Source organism: Jaculus jaculus, chromosome 7 (assembly GCF_020740685.1).
Source record: "Jaculus jaculus isolate mJacJac1 chromosome 7, mJacJac1.mat.Y.cur, whole genome shotgun sequence".
Classification (NCBI taxonomy): domain Eukaryota; kingdom Metazoa; phylum Chordata; class Mammalia; order Rodentia; family Dipodidae; genus Jaculus; species Jaculus jaculus.
Genome location: NC_059108.1, coordinates 40,612,173 through 40,632,002, shown reverse-complemented (window position 1 = coordinate 40,632,002; position 19,830 = coordinate 40,612,173). Strand labels below are relative to the sequence as shown.

At 41.7% G+C, this 19,830-nt stretch overlaps 1 protein-coding gene across 2 annotated transcripts in view; it reads left to right on the top strand.

Moving 5' to 3' along the window:
- Qrsl1 (glutaminyl-tRNA amidotransferase subunit QRSL1) overlaps positions 1–19,830 on the top strand; it is a 68,496-nt gene that overhangs the window by 36,680 nt on the left and 11,986 nt on the right. The window contains exon 11 of one of the 2 annotated variants that reach the window (XM_045154902.1): positions 4,512–4,999. The exons of the other annotated variant lie outside the window; for it this stretch is intronic. Within the exon in view, the coding sequence (XP_045010837.1) occupies positions 4,512–4,732 (221 nt within the window). The 3' untranslated portion in view covers positions 4,733–4,999. Of the gene's footprint in view, positions 1–4,511; positions 5,000–19,830 lie in introns of those variants that run through there. 2 annotated transcript variants of the gene reach the window in all.

Here is a 19,830-nt window from a genome sequence, read left to right as displayed (position 1 = left end):
ATTTTATTTTATTTTTATTTATTGATTAGAGACAGAGAGAGAGGGAGAGAAAGAGAGAGAGAGAGAGAGAGAGAGAGAGAGAGAGAGATAATGGGCACACCAGGGCCTCTAGCCCTTGCAAATGAACTCCAGATGCATGCGCCACCACCTGCATCTGGCTTACGTGGGACCTGGAGAATTGAACTTAGGTCCTTAGGTTTCACAGGCATGTGCCTTAACTGCTAAGCCATCTCTCCAGCCCTAATATTGCTTTTAAAAATACACCAAGGGGCTGGAGAGATGGCTTAGCAGTTAAGGTATTTGCCTGCAAAGCCAAAGGATTCAGGACCCACATAAGCCAGATGCACAAAGGGACACATGCATCTGGAGTTCATTTGCAGTGCCTGAAGGCCCTGGCCATTCTCTCTCCCTCTCTCTCTCTCTCTCTCTCTCTCTCTCTCTCTCTCTCTCTCTCTCTCTGTGTGTGTGTGTGTGTGTGTGTGTGTGTGTGTGTCTCAAATAAATAAATAAATAATAGAAACATATCAGGTAGTATTAGAATTTTTGTTTCACCAAATATGCTGTAGAAAACTCAAAAAGAAATGTCTTACTTACCCATACTTTTTTTAAAAAGAGTCAGAGAGAGAGAGAAAGTGAGAATGGGCACACCAGGGCTTCCAACCACTGCAAACGAACTCCAGACTCATGCACACCATGTGTATCTGGCTTACGTGGGACCTGGAGAATCAAACCTGGGTTCTTAGGCTTCACAGGCATGTACCTTAACCACTAAGCCATCTCTCCAGCCCATTATTTACCCATACTTTTATTTTCTGTGTTTATTCTTGTTGAAATACCAAGGTTTTTATTTTAAAAATTTTTATGGACAATTTTTACAAGTGCACATAATTTACTTTATTTATAATCCCCTCCTATTAACTTTTTGTATCTCCCTCTTCCACCAAATTTCTTCTTTTCAACTGATCCCTCTTCTATTTTGATGTCTTTTGGTTTTGGTTTTGGGTGTTTTTGGGGGGGGTTGTTTCTTTGGCTTTTTGCTCAAGGTAGGGTATTGTTGTAGCCCAGGCTGACCTGGAATTCACTATGTAGTCTCAGGATGGCCTTGAACTCACAGCGATCCTACCTGTGCCTCCCCAGTGCTGGGATTAAAGTCATGTACCACCACACCTGGCTTTTTTATTTGTTTGTTTCTTTTGTTTTTCCCCTCTTCCATCATCCACAACTACACACTGCTAGGCCTAATGTGTATTGTACAAGTCTTGGGCCTGTAACAATAGCTGCTATGAGGTCCTGACTCTAAAAACCACATGATGTCCAGAGACAGAGTTTCAGAGCACCACTCCCCATGCTCTGCCTCTTCCATTCTTTTTTTTTTTTTTTTGGTTTTTGGTTTTTCGAGGTAGGGTCTCACTCTGGTCCAGGCTGACCTGGAATTAACTCTGTAGTCTCAGGGTGGCCTTGAACTCATAGCAATCCTCCTACCTCTGCCTCCCGAGTGCTGGGATTAAAGGCGTGCGCCACCACGCCCTGCTCTTCCATTCTTTCTGCCACCTCTTTGGCAGTGGTCCCTTAGCCTTGGGGGGAGATATCTCATTTAATGCTGAGCACTCCACTGTTACTTCTCAACACTTGGATGATTTTGAGTCTCCCTAGTAGTCACCATTAATTAATATGTGGACATAAGCATAAAGATTTAGAGTACAGTTTGATGGGTACAACATATCATTTAGCCAACTATACTCATGGCTTCTCTCATAGGGCCTATGGCCTTCCTAGACATAGACTTTTGACTCAGTTTTTTGTACCAGGGATGAATTCCCTCCGTGAAATAGGCCTCAAATCTGATGAGAAAGCAGTTGGTTACCCTTAATAGTCATGCCCTTATTGCACTAGTGGGCACATCTTGCCTGGCTGGCTGGTGTGTAGCTGGTTAAGACTGTCAATGAACATTCCAGCATTGTGACAGCTAGTCAGCAGGGTGGGAGGAGACTTCCAGATCCATTCCAAATCGATTTCTCAGATTCCTGTAACCTCCAAGCTTTTTCTTTTACCACTTCCTTAATGTTTTTGTTTGCTTGATTGTTTCTGGGGTTGGTTTGTTTGTTCCCAGAGGTAGGTCTTGCTGTAGCCCAGGCTAACCTGGAACTCACTCTGTAGCTCCAGGCTGGCTTTATACTCCTCCTATTTCAATCTCCTGAAGGTCTTCTTACAATAAAGCCTCTGAGCTTTCTTTATGTAAAATATTTCCATTGGGACTAGAAAGATTGCTTAGTGGTTAAGGCTCTTGCCTGTGAAGCCTAAGGACCCAGGTTCAATTTGTCAGTACCCACATAAGCAAAGTGCTGTAACACAAAACCTAAAATGAGAAAAAGGAGGGAAAGAGAGAGAGGCAAGCAGAAGAGGCACTGACTGGAGGGAGGGGAGCAGGGGTGCGGCGTGGGGGCACCTGAGAGCAAAGTGCAGTGGCACGTACGTGTGAAAATGCCATGATGGAGCCCATCATTTTGCACACTACACTATGCCACTCTCTTCCACCTTGCTTAGCCCCTCCTTGTTTTTGTTTTTTGAGGTAGGGTCTCACTGTAGCCCAGGCTGACCTGGACTTCACTATGGAGTCTCAGGTGGCCTCAACCTCATAGCAGTCCACCTCCCTCTGCCCCCCAAGTGCTGGAATTAAAGGTGTGCGCCACCATGCCCGGTTTTAGCCCCTACTTTTAAATGTTTTCTCCCACATGATCCTGAGTTTTTTAAAGTGCTCAGCTACATATTTTCATGGCAGAAAGCAGTTAAATCACTTTATTCCCTTTTTGGAAACTAATTGTTTGCTGAAGGAAGTAACTGTCACATTTTCTTTCTTTTTTTCGGGGAGGGGATTTTGAGGTAGGGTCTCACTCTAGCCCAGGCTGACCTGGAATTCACTATGGAGTCTCAGGGTGGCCTGGAACCCCGGTAATCCTCCCACCTCTGCCTCCCAAATGCTAGGATTAAAGGCGTGCGCCACCACACCCAGCTACATTTTCTTATGAAAGTATATTTTCCCATTTGTCATTATAAGTACTTTGTGGAGTGATACTTTGAGACTAGGTGACTATTTTATTCCCCAGTAACCTTGAACCCAGCTTTAGCATTAATTGAATTATTGTGAGAAATGCAAAATGCTGCCTTTTCTGTTTCTGTCATTCCGTTTACTAGCTAGCAGCCTTCTCTAAGAGCTTTCCTTAAAAAAAAAAATCAGTGTATCATATACAGTTATTTTTTTTATGTTTCATTTATTTATTTATTTGCAAGTAAGTATAGACAGAGAGATTGGTCATGGTAGGGCCCCTACCACTGCAAATGAACTTGGGTTCATGTACCTCTTTGTGCATCTGGCTTTAAGTAGGTACTAGGGAACCAAACTGGAGTTCTTAGGCTATGCAGGCAAGTGCCTTAACTGCTGAGCCATCTCTTCAGGTCCTTTTCTTTATTGTTTTTATTGTTCACATTGTGAAGGTATATGTAGCCTTTATGTCTGACTCCATGTTAATTTTTGAAAACTTGATTTTATAGCATAGCAAGATGTCTTGGTATCTTGAACCTGTTCTGTCCAAAATCTGGAATTCAAACTACCCTGAGTTGAAATTTTTGTTTTAATCTAAAGGATTGGCAAAATTCAAAAGCTTAACCACAACTGTTGGCCAAATTGTAAGAAATGGAGCTGTCATTTTTCTGGCATGAATTCAAACTGGTAGAATGTCTTTGGGATTTCTGATTGCATATGTATTTATTATTTACCAAAATAATCCCTCTTTCTCTAAGAAACTTTAAAAAATACATGTTCACAAGGTATTATGCACTGCAGTATTATATAAAATAGCTGAATATTGAAAACAACCTCAATGCCCAACCGTAGAAGACGAGTTGAATAAATTATGGTAAAACCACTTGTTGGCTGGAGAGCTAGCTCAGCCGTTAAGGTACTTGCCTGCAAAGACGAAGGACCCAGGTTCAGTACCAACATAAAGCCAGATGCACAAAGTGGTACAGGCATCTGGAGTTTGTTTGCAGTTGCTAGAGGCCCTGGTGCACTCTTTCTTTCAGTCTCTCTCTCTCTCTCTCTCTCTCTCTCTCTCTCTCTCTCTCTCTCTTTCTCCCCTTGCAAATAAATAAATAAAATCTTTTGTTCTTTTTGTGACTTTTTTTTTTTTTTTCGGGTGCTGGGGACTGAACCCAGGGCCTTGCACTTGCTAGGAAAGTACTCATCCACTGAGCTAAATCTTTAACTCCACAAATATCTTTAAAAATAGAAAAAAATACCACATGTAGAGTATGATAGAGCTATATAAGGCAACTAATGGCTTCTGTGAACTGACGCTGAGTGATTTCCACTATGTGTTTTTACATGCATAGAGCATGGAACAAAAGCATGACGTTTGTTTTCAAACCTTATTCTGTCTTTCCTCCTAGCATCTGACAGTAGAAGCTTCTTAGGCTGGCACTTAATCAGCTGCTGCTTTCTTTCTCTTTCTCAGGACTGCCAGCAGTGAGTATCCCCGTGGCCCTCTCAAAGCAAGGGCTGCCCGTAGGACTGCAGCTTATTGGGCGTGCATTTTGTGACCAGCAGCTCCTTACAATTGCCAAATGGTTTGAAAAACAAGTCCAGTTTCCTATTATTCAACTGCAAGAGTTTATGGATGACTACTCATCAGTTCTTGACAATCAAAAATTAACTTCTGTTTCTCTGCAACAGTGATGATCAATAATCATGCAGTTTAACAGGTGGGACATGCCGTTACTAAGGATTGAACCCTGGGCCTAAGGTGTGCTAGGCAAGCCCTCTGCCACTGAGCCAAATCAACATCCCTGTATCATGCACATGAAAATGACTATTAGAGATTCAAATGATCAGTTCTTATAACGAGGCTTCATTGTCAGCATTCTTTCCTTGGAATCACTTTTTCAGCTTCCTGTGATGTTAATTTATAATTTGTACATTTATTAAACGGCTACTAATTTTTGAGTACTGCATTTTTACTGTAACAGAATACAGATGTCTGCAAACAGTGCATTCTGCAAAATGGTCATTAGAACGAATAGAAATTAGAGTAAAACTCAACAGGAATATAATAATGGCACCTCCAGAGCATACCTGTATAACCAGACAGAGTGCTCATCATGTGACAGAGGCTGCCTCAAGGGGTGTTAGACGGATACAAAAACAGCTGATCAAAGCGAGCAGGAGAAAAGCTGCGCACATAGGAAGTGCAACCTGGGTGGAGGGGACAGAACATGCAAGGTGGGGGGGTCCTGGGGAGGGGGTGTCCTCCCTAGGGAGGAGCCAGGTGCAGTCACTCCTGATGTTCTCTACAAATAGAGCTAAACTGACAGAACTTTCTCCTCTTTCCTCCTGGTTCAATTTTTACTTCTAGCCTGAGCCTAAGGCCTAGCAGTCAGAACAGCGCTGTGCCCAGAACCAGTCTCTTAATCGCCAACCACACGTGAGCACATTGATATTTCCAGGTAGCTGGAGTTTGATTTTCAGTGAGAAAACTTCAGAATACCTAAGTAACATCAAACCTGGAAAACTTGCAGATAATTTAGTGAGAATGCCAAAGAGACAAGGTCCATGACACCCAAATTGTCTCTTACGGATTTCCGGATCTCCTTAACTGTCTATCAATGTCCACCATTGGATTCTTGAGCTCAAAGAGGCACTGGACCAGATCTTCTAGAAATCATACTTCCCTCCTATGAGACTTCATCATTGAAGGTCTATCATTGCTAGGACACCGTTGTCACCTCTTGTTCATCAGAATTCTCATTTGACACATACTGTTGATAAATGGAATTGGGTTCTGAGTTATGTAATAAATTTATTTTGTTTAGTAAGAAAAAGTATCCTAAATATGAAGGACGTGAGGACAAAACAAGAGGCAGAGCCACTGGAATGTTTTATCTCAGGAATTTCCTCTGCCTCACATAGTCTACACACACAAACACACATAACACACACACAAACACACAAAAAGCTTACTTTAAAAGCAAGAAAGAAGCCAGCCATGGTGGCACACACCTTTAATCCCAGCACTTGGGAGGCAGAGGTAGGAGGATTGCCATGAGTTCAAGGCCACCCTGAGACTACAGAGTGAATTCCGGGTCAGTCTGGGCTAGAGTGAGACCCTACCTCGAGGGAAAAAAAAAAGGGGGGGTGGGGGGAGAGAGAACTGAAAGATGGCAGTGGTGGTTTGTATTGGTAAATAGCCTGCACCCTGAGGAGCACCTTCGGGATGTTAGAGCAATGGGGATTTGTGCTGGTGTTTTGTTATCTTGTTGGTTTTCAGAATCCCTGTTTAGCCCAGGCACTCCTCAAATACAGGTCTCTCCCGCCTCAGCCTCCCAAGTCTGGGATTATACATATGCATGTGGTGCCACCCCTGGCTGCTCTGAGGATGTGAAGGACAGTGAAAAGAGGTGGTTCCAGGGTAGCCATCAGGAAAGGCCAGCAGGCTGCCCCGTTCAGAGCAGGGCAGTAAAATATTGCAGGTTTTTAAGTTAGCATGTATTTAAACAATTCATTCCTTTCCTTTGAACCTTCATCTCTTCCTCAGTCCTCTGATTACCTAAATCAAGGCTGAGTGTAGACTGTCATGCAAGCCTCAGAGTATATTTTACTTGCCATTCAGAAGCACTAGAGGCAACTTAACAGAAGCTTCCCTCAGTTAATTCATGACTTCAGAATGTGTACACTACTCAAATTTGATAAAAAGCAAATAAGACAAGAAAATATAATGAACATTGTAAGTAAAAGCAATTACTACAGGGTTTCAGAGGGACTTTTTCTTCAATACAGTGTAAGTCCAAGAGGATTTTAGACAGTTTATTAAAAATATGTTACTACAAAGGTATAAAAGTAAATACTTGAAGAAAACAGTGAAGTAATAATAAAAATGAGGAAGAAGGATGTAGTCAGAAATGAGCTGGAGAGGTTGCTCAGTGGTTAAGTCACTTGTCTGCAAAGCCTAAAGACCCAAGTTCAATTCCCCAGTACTCACGTAAAGTCATATGCTCAGAGTGACGCAAGCATCTGGAGTTTGTTTGCAGTGGCTGGAAGCTCTGGCATGCCCATTCTCTCTCAACCCCTCCACCCTTCTTTATCTGCCTCTTTCACTCTTTCTCAAATAAATAAATATTTATTTATTTATTGCAGGTCTCAGGATCAAACTCAGAGCCTTGTACATGTTAGGCAAGTGTGCTTTATAACTGCCCTATCTCTATCCTTCTTTTTAGTTTTTTTTTTTTTTTTCTTTTCCTCAAGGCAGGGTCTCACTCTAGTGCATGCTGACCTGGAATTCACTATGGAGTCTCAGGCTGGCCTCAAACTCATGGCGATCCTCCTACCTCTGCCTCCCGAGTGCTGAGATTAAAGACGTGCGCCACCACGCCCGGCTTTCTTTATGGTTTTTCACTTGTGTGTGTGCATGCGTGTTCACGTGTGTGCACGTGTACATGTATAGGTGGGTACGGAGGTCAGAGGACAACCTTGGGTGTCATTCTCAGGAATGCTGTGTCACTTTTTTTGTTTTTGTTTTTCCTTTTTTTAATTTTGATTTTTTAATTTTTTAATTTTTATTAACATTTTCCATGATTATAAAAAAAATCCCATGGTAATTCCCTCCCTCCCCCCCCAAATAAATAATTGTTTTTAAAAAAAGAAAATTATAGACAAAACATGTCAAGGTATCATAGTATCATACAGATGCTTAAGGCTGTTTCGAGATATAGTGGGAAATATTCTGCTAGCTTTTCCAGGGCAATAGAGCCAGCAGATTGAGAAATCAGAGACATCTAGATTTCAGTCCCATCACTACCACTTCTGAGCTGTGTGACTTGTCTGATCTTCTATATCCTGATCTATGAAATAGGGCCAATATCTCCACCAGGGGTGGTGCACTGGAAGTGCCTACCATGGTGACTGCAGACCAGACACTCCATAATTATAGCTATAAAACATAGCATGCAATCATGAACTTGAGTCATTTTTTTATAGAGACTGCATGGTAAGCTAATGGCTTAGGACCAAATTGTAATTGTAATTCACTGAAAAGCTTGTATACCTTCCTAACAGTCTGACATCCTCTGAAGATAAAGTTTAACCTAATGGAGTGCATGTTTTTTAAATAATTTCCAGGGGCTGGAGAGATAGCTTAGCAGTTAAGGTACTTGCCTGCAAAGCCAAAGAACCAGGTTTGATTCCCCAGGACCACATAAGCCAGATGCATAAGGTGGCACATGCATCTGGAGTTGGTTTGCAGCAGCTGGAGGCCCTGGTGCACCCATTCTCTCCCTCTTCCCCTCTCTCCTCTTTTCAACCCCTCTTTCTCAAGTAAACTAAATTAAGTTAAATTAAAATTTAAAATCTCCATTAAGCTTTTAATAAAGAATTGGCTACCACAGGGTTCAGAAACCAAATGTAGAACAGGGCTGGACTACTCCCTTAGCAATGAAGGCTCCACAGAAACGGCTACCCCATTAGATTGCATTGATTCCTTCCCATGGCAGTATATCCTTGTAACTTTGTAGTTTGTATGGTGTCCAACAAATGTTTCTGTTTCCTCAAAAACTGATTATATATTAGCAGGTTATGGTGGCGCATGCCTTTAATCCCAGCATGCAAGAAGCAGAGGTAAGAGGACTGATGTGAGTTCAAGGCCAGCGTGAGTCTACAGAGTGAATTCCTGGTCAGTCTGAGCTAGAGTGAGACCCTACCTCAAAACAAACAAATCAAAAAAAAAAAAAAAAAAAACTGATCATATTCTGGCCACTCTTGTTAATCTCGTAAGATGCCTGGTATGACAGCCTGGGAATCTACCAAAACAAAAGCCCTTCTCTCCTTTGTGTTAGAAAGAAATACAGACTTTATGTTTCAGCTTTGAACTTACTGGTGCCATTTTATTATATAATTAATGTCTAAAATGAGGCATAACTTAATACAGCTATTTTGGGGATCAGAAACCTCTAATGAGAACTGGGCTTTATGTTCAGAAATAAACATAACTTTGAAGAGGTAGCCATATTTTCCCAAGGTATGTCTTAGCATGTTGAGCCTATATAACTTGCATGAAATACAGAATTCTCTTTTTTAAAAAATATGCCCACCTCATATTCTTGCAGGGAAATTTTTTATTGTTTTATTTATAAAGAATCAGAGAATGAATGTGCTAGAGCCTCTTGCCACTGCAAACAAACACCAGATGCATGTGCCACTTCGTGCATCTGACTTTACATGGATGCTGGGGAATTAACCCAGACCAGTAGGCTTTACAAGCCCTTGTTATCACTGAGCCATTCCCTAAGCTCTAGGGACAATGTTTTTGACAGAGCCAAATTCTTCCCTAGAAAACTCAGTTCGAATCCTACATATAGACAGATAATTCAGGTTCTAAAAGACTGTATTTTGGCTGCAATATCTTTAATAAGGGAAGCTTTCAAGGGAGATGTTACAACTAGCATATCCACCAGAGAAAAGAAGTTAGTGAAGTACCCATGGGACATCTAATTGCAAGCAATTTCACTCCTTGGTGAGGCTCCCAAGGTAAGTGATATGCAAGGTGGGCCCACAAGTAACTGGATAATAGATAGAAATGGTGGCAGATAGTTGCCAAAATGATACTGAAAGTCCTAATGCTTAGCAGGGCATTTGTCTGTAGAGGCCAGTCACAGTATAGGATGCTGTGTAGTTCCTGTGTCTAGAGTATCCCAAACTGGTTTTAAGACTTATAATAATGTGGTATTCTAACTCAGGGCTACACTAGAGCTATTCCATATACAAGCCAAAGAAATTTATATCTTTTGTAATATTTTATTTGATTTTTGTTTGTGAGGAAGGGTGTCACTCTAGCCTAGGCTGACCTCAAACTCACTCTAGTTCCAGGCTGGCCTCAAACTCACAGTGCTCCTCCTACCTCTGCCTCCCGAGTGCTGGGATTGAAGGTGTATACCACCATACTGGGCTTTTTTATTTATTTGGAAGAGAGAGAAAAAGTATGGATGTACCAGGGCCTCCTGTCACTGTAAACAAGCCCCAGATGCATGTGCCACTTTGTGCATCCTGTTTTACATATACTGGGGAATCAAACCCTAGTCAGGCTTTGCAAGCAAATGCCTTTAACCTCTGAGCCATCTCTCCAGCCCTAAGATTTATATCCTTTTAACTTACATGTCAATTATTTTCTTATGAGTACTTTATCTATTGGCCACTAGGATTCAAGTAATTCATGCAGAATTAAGGTAGTGTGTGGATGGTGAGACACTATGCAGTAAAAATTAGAACTTAACTGGATCAGAGGCTAGGGGAGAAAGAATATATTTTATCCTGGCAATGTTCACAATTAAATGAACAGTGTTGACATCAGTAAAGAGGGAAAGCAAGAATAAATGTGATGGGCTGAAGGTGAATTCTCTAGTCAATACAGATGCTAGGAAATGAAGCAATTAGGTAAGATTGTATAGAGAGTCAAAGGATGAATAATGAGATCTCCATGTGGGTTCCCTTTTTTCCCATGTTTTACTCAAAATTTTCATGTACAAAGAAGTCAACAAACCCATCTACCCACCATCTATGTCCTACCACTGACCTTTACACTTGCTCTATCATGTGTTGATTATCTCTATTCATCTATTAATCTTCCTCAGTTTTTTTTCTTTTTCTTTTGTTTTTTATTTATGAATTTATTTATCTTTTTGAGGGAGAGTCTTGCTCTAGTCCATGCTGATCTGGAATTAACTGTGTAGTCTCAGCGTGTCCCTGATCTCATGGTGATCCTCCTGCCTTATCCTCCTGAGTGTTGGGATTAAAAGCATATACCACCATTCCTGGCTTTTAGAATTTAAATATACATCTCAAAATACAATTATATTAACTAATATATGCATATCTCACTTTGAATCCAATATGTAGTGTTTTTATATAAAACTTGCAATCAAATACACAACTCAGCATACATTCCCTGAATTTGGGAATTTGTGTAAACAGGAAGAAGTTGGCCCTGAAATGACTTCACGTTAGCATTCTTGCACCCATGTTTATGTAAAGTAGGGTATTCCAGAAACGTTCCAGTGTCCAAAACATAAATGACTGGGAAACTAATATTTCTACAAAAAGTAAAGGAAGCATTCAATTTAATTACATTGAATACATCATACTTGACAGAGAAAGGGTATGGGGGCCTAGAGTGCCTGCCTAGCGTGTGTAATTCCTGAGTTCCATCCACAGCACCAGAAATAGTTTGAAAAAAAAGAGCCAAGCATGGTGGCACGCCCCTTTAATCCCAGCACTCAGGAGGCAAAGGTAGAAGGATCATTGTGAGTTTGAGGGTAGTCTGGGGTTACAGAATGAAATCCAGGTTTGCCTGGCCTAGAGTAAGACCCTACCTCAAAAAGCCAACAACAACAAAAGGCACTGTGTGGTGGTGAGAGTCTTTAGTCCCAGCAGTCAGGAGGCTGAGGTGGTGGAATTGCTGTGAGTTGGAGGTCAACCTGAGGCTCCAGGGTGAGTTCCAGGTCTACCTTGGCTAGAGTGAGATTCTGTCTCAAAAACAAAACAAAGAACAGAATTTTGCACAACCCAGAAAGATCACTATAAGGAAATATGAAAAGAGAAGTAGGAAAGTCAGGCTACACATGCCTATAATCTTCCCCTGTCCACAAAATGAATGAATGAGAAGTGAAAGCTGGGATGTATGCAGCTCAATGGTAGTGCTCAGGCTACCAGGGCCTTGTGTTCAGTATCTCTCTCTCTCTCTCTCTCTCTCTCTCTCACACACACACACACACATACACACACACACACACACACACAATGTGAAATGGAGCCAACAAATCTGACATCATTTTCAATCCAGTCCATTTCCTTTTCTGTGTCTATATGCTGTATATTTACAAAACCCTGAAAATTATGTGTACCCATTCCTCAAAGACACTAACAAGACCTCACCAAATTGATACACACTTTAAAAACAATTGATACTGGAATGGGGAGATGGCTCAGAGGTTAAGGCACTTGCCTGCAAAGTTTAATGATCTGGGTTCAATTCTCCAGTACCCACATAAAACCAGATGTACAATGTATGCATCTAGGGTTCATTTGCAGTGGCTAGAGGCCCTGGCATGCTCATTTCTCTCTCTTTCTCCCTCTCTCTCTCCTTGCAAATAAATAAATAACTTTTAAAAATTGATTCTTTGTAAGTTAGGTGTATGTATAATCTGATAAATTGATCACTTGTCAAGTTCCACCCTGATTTAGAGCCTTTATAGTTATGATGCAAATGACATCAGAGAAAGAACAGATTCATGTCATGTGCTAGACTTCCCATGCAGTTTTTAAAATATTTGCTTTGCTGGTTGTTTAATTAAAATTTCAACATTTCTAGAAGAAACAGTTTTAGCTAAGTGTTTCAAAGGAAATTGAAGCTTATCCCTTTGACTAAGTGCAACATAAAACCTCCTAGCATGGAGGATATTTTCACTAGGAAAATATCGCACATTTTGAGACAGAATGAATTGAGACTAAACTAATTAATACTACTATAAATTTAAGTTTGAAATTAGCCTATTAGCTAAATTGTATGACCATTACTGAAAGCAGGAGACTTAAAACATTAGTTTAAAAGATCATTTTTACCATGCACTATATCTTTGAAAACTGTTTCCAGACACAAATATAATTTCAAAGTAAGTCTGATCAATATGTTGAGTAAATATTTTTTAAAATATTTTTATTTATTTATTTACTTGAGAGAGAAGGAATGTGCGTGTGGATACACCAGACTCTCTTGTCACTGCAAATGAACTCCAGACATATGTTCCACATTGTGATCTGGCTTTAAATGGCCACTGGGGATTCAAACCCAGGCCTGCAGGCTTTGCAAGCAAATGCCTTTAACCACTGAGCAATCTCCCCAGCCCTGAGTAAATATTTTTATTAAATGTCTATAACATTTCAAAGATGTAAACAAAAAAATGCACTAAACTATTTACATGCAAATCAGTTTCTACCTTCTTGTTTGCAATGTATCTTTCCTTTTTCATCATTCATACCCCTCTCTCTCTCTCTCTCTCTCTCTCTCTCCCTCTCTCACACACACACACACACACGTAACTTTTATGTCATTTTTCCACTGAAAACCTTTGCATATATCTCATGGATTTTCAGAGGGCATTAGATTTCTCTATGAGATGGTCTGCAATAAAAATGTCTTAGTTATTTTATATCTTTAGCGTTTGCTGAATAAATTAGCTAATGTAATTAGGTTTCCACTGCACCATTGTTTCCATACACCTAAAAGACAGATAAATAGAAGTTATGTTAATTGGAAGCAAAGAGGTAAAATTGTCACTTTCTGATTACATAATTGCATATGTGGAAAACCCAAGGGAATCAACCAAAAAGAAATGAGTACAAACAGAAGACTGAGTAAGGCACTTGTATACAAACTTCACCTTCATGTAGATAAATTGCAAAGAGTGTATTATAACTACCCTGTCCAACACAGTAGCCACTAGCCACAACTAACTAAACAAAATACAGGGGCTGGGGATAGAGAGATGGCTTAGTGGTTAAGTTGCTTGCCTGCAAAGCCTAAGGACCCATGTTCAAATCTCCAGATCCCATATAAACCAGATGCACAAAGGTGAGGCAAGCGCAAGGTTGCACATGCCCACTAGGTGGCGCAAGCATCTGGAGTTCAATTGCAGTGACTGAGGCTCTGGCAGGCCAATTCTCTCTCTAAAAAAAAAATTTAAAATAAATTATAAAATACAGGTGCTGGAGAGATGGCTTAGTGGTTAAATGCACTTGCTAGCAAAGCCTGACTGCCCATGGGGTGCATACATCTGGAGTTCATTTGCAGTGGCAAGAGGCCCTGGTATGTCCATTTTCTCTCTTTCACTGTCTCTCTCCGTGTAAATAAATACATTTTCAAAAATACAATTAAGTAAAATTTAAAATTCAGTTCACTAGTGGTATTAGCTACTTATGAAGTATTCAATAGTTGCTTGAAATTTGGAAGGAAGTAGGTAACCTGAAATTACTTTCTATAGGTCACGTGAAAAACTAAATAATAAAAACCAGGACAACTCTAAAGAAAAATAATGAAAGCCCTATTGTATTTTTTTCTTTTTCCTAATTTATTTTTAAACATTTTAAAGACTACAATAATTAAATTATTTGTGTAGGTGGATTTAAATAAAAAATAGAGATTTCAGAAGCTTACTCAAATTTTGTTTAGAAGACAGTCCTTTTAGTGATAAAAGTTGGATAATCCCAGAAATTGTATTAAAATAATAGCTACCTAAATAAAAGCAAATTTGTATCAGCACTTCACTCCTTATTGAAAAATAAGTTCTAGCATAGCAAAGATTTAAACATAAGGGGAAACTACAGCTACATGCCAGTGATAACTATGTTCTGAGAAATGCATTGTTAGGCGATTTTGTTTTCTGTGAACGTTATCATAGAGTATACTTACATAAGCCAAGACAGGTATGACATCACTAGGCCAGATAACCTGGGACCAGCAGCTCATATTCAGTCTGTCACTGACCTAAATATCATTATGGAAGCCAGAACAGATATGATAGCTTGTAATAGCAAAAGATTGAAGACATCTAAAAGCCCTTTCATGCTTAATGCATTCCATTTAATAGGATTTAGCCACTGGGGAAGAAAATGTGTGGCTGTATTAAGTTCTGATATGGACTGAAAAGAGTAGACTAAGAAGCTACAATGTATGTTGGAACTGGGCTGGTGCAAGTAGAAAGTATCTTGGAAAATGAGAATACAATGGAAAATTGTTTGTTTTTTTTCCTTGAGATAACTAGACAGGTAGCTCGGGGAGAGGTAAGAAAATATACTGGGGAAAAAAACTAAACCAAGTGTCTTGTTTTCCATCATTCTCACAGTACCACAAGCAACACAAAAACTTTAGAAAAAAAAATTTTTTTTTTAATATTTTAAGCAGGTGTGATGGCACACACCTTTTTTTTTTTTTATTTTTATTTATTTATTTGAGAGAGACAGACACAGAGAGAAAGACAGATAGAGGGAGAGAGAGAGAATGGGCGCGCCAGGGCTTCCAGCCTCTGCAAACGAACTCAGACGCGTGCGCCCCCTTGTGCATCTGGCTAACGTGGGACCTGGGGAACCGAGCCTCGAACCGGGGTCCTTAGGCTTCACAGGCAAGCGCTTAACCGCTAAGCCATCTCTCCAGCCCAAAAACTTTAGAAAATTTTTATTTCATTTTAATATTTTTATTTATTTGAGAAATAGAGAGAGGCAGTGAGTGTGTATGTGTGCACCAGGGCCTCCTACTGCTGCAAATAAACTCCAGACATATGCACCACTTTGTGTATCTGGCTTTACATGGGTACTGGGGAATCAAACCCTGGCCATGAGACATTGCAAGCAAGCGCTTTTAACCTCTGAGCTATCTCTCCAGGCCAAATTGATTTTATTTTATTATTTATTTGTTTTGGTTTTTCAAGGTACAGTTTCACTCTGGCTCAGGCTGACCTGGAAATCACTATGTAGTCTCAGGGTGGCCTCGAACTCATGGCAATCCTCCTACCTCTGCCTCCCAAGTGCTGGGATTAAAGGCGTGTGCCACCACGCCCAGCTTTAAATAAATTTTTTTTTTTAATTTATTTATTTGAGAGCGACAGACACAGAGAGAAAGACAGAGGGAGAGAGAGAGAATGGGTGCGCCAGAGCTTCCAGCCTCTGCAAACGAACTCCAGACGCGTGCGCCCCCTTGTGCATCTGGCTAACGTGGGACCTGGGGAACCGAGCCTCGAACCAGGGTCTTTAGGCTTCACAGGCAAGCACTTAACCGCTAAGCCATCTCTCCAGCCCCAAATTTTTTTTTTTTAAAGAAAAGAAACTAGAATTTCTTTTTTGCTAGCCAAGTCAGAAACTCCGTTCTCTCCCAAATTTCTGTGTTGGCCATAAAGAAATATTCTGAACTCCCATTGCTAAGTAACAAACAGTAGCTCCCAGGAGAGACCACATGGGTCCTTCCCTAGACTGTGGAGGAAGTGCTGCATAGAGGCCAAGAGTAACTGAAGCATGCAGTCTACCAGCTTCCCGGGTGCAGCAGTCTGTCATGTTTACCCAGTGTCGTCTCCCTAGGAATCCCAGGCCAGAGAGGTCCCAGAGCTGCTGGCAGCTGAACTCCTAGGAGGTCCTGAAAGTAGGAGGACCTGGAGAGGGCATAGAAGCTCTGGGTCCCCTCCGCCACCCCTCACCCCATGTATTACTTCATCTGTGTCTTTTATAATATCCTTAATAACAAACCAGTGAGTAAGGTTAGTATTCCCCTGAGTTCAGTGAGCTGTTCCAGCAAACTGTAGTTAGAATTGTAGCACACAGAACCGCCTGGAACTTGGGTCTGGTATCAGAAGTGTCTCCGTCAGCAGAGGCAGGCTTGGAGACCGTGCCCCCACCCTGTGACTCAGGTTACTCAAGGTAGCTCATGTCAGCCCGCTGCTGTCCACTGCTTACTTAGGATGTGGGGAAAACACACACACAATGGTGTTAGAAGTCTTTGACTGACTGAGGCCTTCAGGACTCCACAGTGAATACCAATAACCCTATGGAGGAGGGTTCCTCCATGGAATGGGGTCAGGGGAGCAGGGATATAAGAGTATAACCTTATATAACAACAACAACAACAACATATATATACATATAGTTAGGGCTGGAGTGATGGCTTAGTCGTTAAGGCACTTGCCTGCAAAGCCTAAGGACCAAGGTTCAGTTCTGCAGTACCCATGTAGCCAGATGCACAGAGTGGTGCATGCAGCTGGAGTCTGTTTGCGGTGGCTGGAGGTTCTGGTGCACCCATTCTCTCTCTATCTGCCTCTTTTCTCTCAGCCTCTCAAAAAAAAAAACAAAAAAAAAAACAATATTTTTAAAATATTTTAAGAGAGAGAGAATAAGAATGGACATGACAGGCCTCTAGCTACCTCAAAGAAACTCTAGACACGTGTGCCACCTTGTGCATCTGGCTTTTTGTGGGTACTGAGGAACTGAATCCTGGTCATCAGGCTGAGACTACTTAGTGAATGCCAGGTCAGCCTGCATTAGAGTGAGACCTACCTCAAAAAGCCAAAAAAAAAAAAAAAGAAGAAGAAGAACAAAAGCTGGGCATGGTGGCGCACGCCTTTAATCCCAGCACTCAGGAGGCAGAGGAAGGAGGATCGCTGGGAGTTCAAGGCCACCTTGAGACTACATAGTGAATTCCAGGTCAGCCTGGGCTAGAGTGAAACTCTACCTCAAAAAAACAAACAAAAAAAGAAAAAGAAAGAAAAAGAATGGTCTAAGTGGCCTCTAGCAACTCCCCAATGTAAACATTAAAGTGAGCCTAAAGCTGGACAGGAATGAGCAGTGAATTCCAAGCAGAGGAGCGCTTCACAGTGGGACACGGTGTTCTCCAACACTCTCCCATGCTGGGGTATGTAGTTGGCCCTCAGTATCTATGGGCCCTGCGTCTGCGGATTTAATCAACCACTGATCAAAAATTTTGGGAAAATCAATTGTAATTGTGTATTAACTTTTTGTGTGTCATTATTCCCTAAACAACATAGTCTAATGCCTTCCAGATGCCTAAAATATAGGGATTTAAAGTTTATGGGAGGCCAGGTATGGTGGCGCACGCCTTTAATCCCAACACTCAGGAGGCAGAGGTAGGAGGATCACTGTGAGTTTGAGGCCAGCCTGGAACTACAGTGAGTTCCAAATCAGCCTGGGCTAGAGTGAGATACTATCTCAAGAAAACACACACACATGTGAAAAGTTAAAGCTTATGGGAGGGCATTCCTGCTCCAGATGTGTACATTCCCCCCCCAACTCTCTCTCTTGCTTTCTTTCTCTCAATCCCTGCCACCTTTCTCCCTTTACACCATTATAAGAAAGTCTTAGGTCCAAGAAAAAAAAAAAAAAAAAGATAATGGGAGGATTGTGGAGGTTTTATGCAAATACTAAAGTCATTTTATGTAAGGGTCTTGAGCATGAGTTTGGCATCCCGGGAGTCTTGAAACCACCATCTGCAGGTGCTAAGGGACAACTGTAGATGGCGCTAGCAGCAGCTAACTGTAAAACCCTGGGATCCTCCTGTCCTGGGAGCAACATCCATCTTGCTTTGAAGTGTCTAACCTCACTGAATAATCACCAGCTCAAATCAAATCCCACTTGCCAAGAGGAATGTCGTCGTCTAGTCTACCATTTGCAGTTTGACATATCAGACAATTTAGATCTTTTAAAAGGCAGAGTGAGGTTTTCTGGATATTAACATGATGTTCTTAAAACCTGAAGAAATTATTCTCAACCAAGTTATTTACCTGTCATAGATGACCCTAAAAAATGCTTGTGTTGAAAAATACCTGTCAACATTTAAATACTTTTGCTTTCTTCCCCCCTCCTTCCCTCCTTCCCTCCCTCCCTCTCCCCTTCCTTTCCCCTTCCTCCTCCTCCTTCTCCTTCCTCTTCTCCTTCCTCCTCTTCTCTTCTTCTCGTCTTTCTCTTCTTCTTTTTCATGTAGTTTAGCGTTGGACTTGAACTTGATATGTAGCTGAGGTCGACCGAGAACTCCTTGTGCTCCTACTTCCACCTCCCAAGTGCTGATGACGCAGGATTTGGGGTCCAGGGAGGGATTCCCAGGCCCATGGACCCCAACTCTTGGGTCCTTATTAGCAGAGAATTGAAATCATAAACTCAGAGAAGGGTAATAAGAATTACAAGGTTGATTTATGAGGGAGAGTTAAGATCCAGAGGGAGGGCTAGCAGGAAGTCCAAGCCAAAAGGGGGTGTTCACCCTTCCCAACCTGGCTGTGAAGAAGGAGGGGAAGTGGAAGAAGTCTCCCTCACATAGAGAAAAGTCTGGAGACACACAATGCATATGTGGACAGCACAGCAGGAGAGCCCAAGTCAAAACATCCCCCTCATAAGTGATCAGAGAAGGGCTGGAGAGATGGCATAGTGGTTAATGCACTTGCCTACAAAGCCTAACAACCCAGGTTTGATTCCCCAGAACCCATGTAAGGCAGATGCACATGGCGGTGCATGCATCTGGAATTCATTTGCAGTGGCTAGAGGTCCTGGTGTGCCCATTCTCCTTCTTTCTTTCAAATAAGTAAGAGATCAGAGAGGATTAAGAGATGTTGAAGGACTCAGAAATTAGAGATCATACATGAAGCAAAGAAAGAAAACACCCCAAACCAAGCCAGGCTTCCCAGTGGGGGTCAAGAAGCAGAGACCAGGAGAGTGAAGTCAGCCCAAGAGAGGAAGTTGCACACATGTGCCAGGCCCATCCATGGATTTAACATCTAATTAGCTTGAACTTCGTCATGAGACTCAGGTGTGGGAGAGATGCGATTGGCTGGTGGGCTCAGGAGACTGACTCACGGGGAGTGGGGGGAGCCACCTGCACGTGCGTGAAGAAGCAGAAAGCTGTTGCTAGAAGTGCTGCTTGCAGCCATCTTGGGTGAAACTGGGTCGGACATGGGTTCTAGTCCTGCCAAAGCAAGCAAGGTGGCATGACCTCGGGTCTCTACTGCCTATAGAAAGTTCCCTCCTATTCTCCTTCACTGCAATTACAGGTATGGGCCACCATGCCTGGCATATTTGAACAATTTCTTTTTTGTTGTTTGTTTCTTTTTCAGAGTAGGGTCTCACTGTAGTCCAGACTGATCTGGAATTCACTATGTAGTCTTCGGGTGGCCTCCACCTCAATCTCTGCTTCCTGAGTGCTGGGATTAAAGGCATGTGCCACCATGCCCAGCAGCACTGGTTTTTGTTCT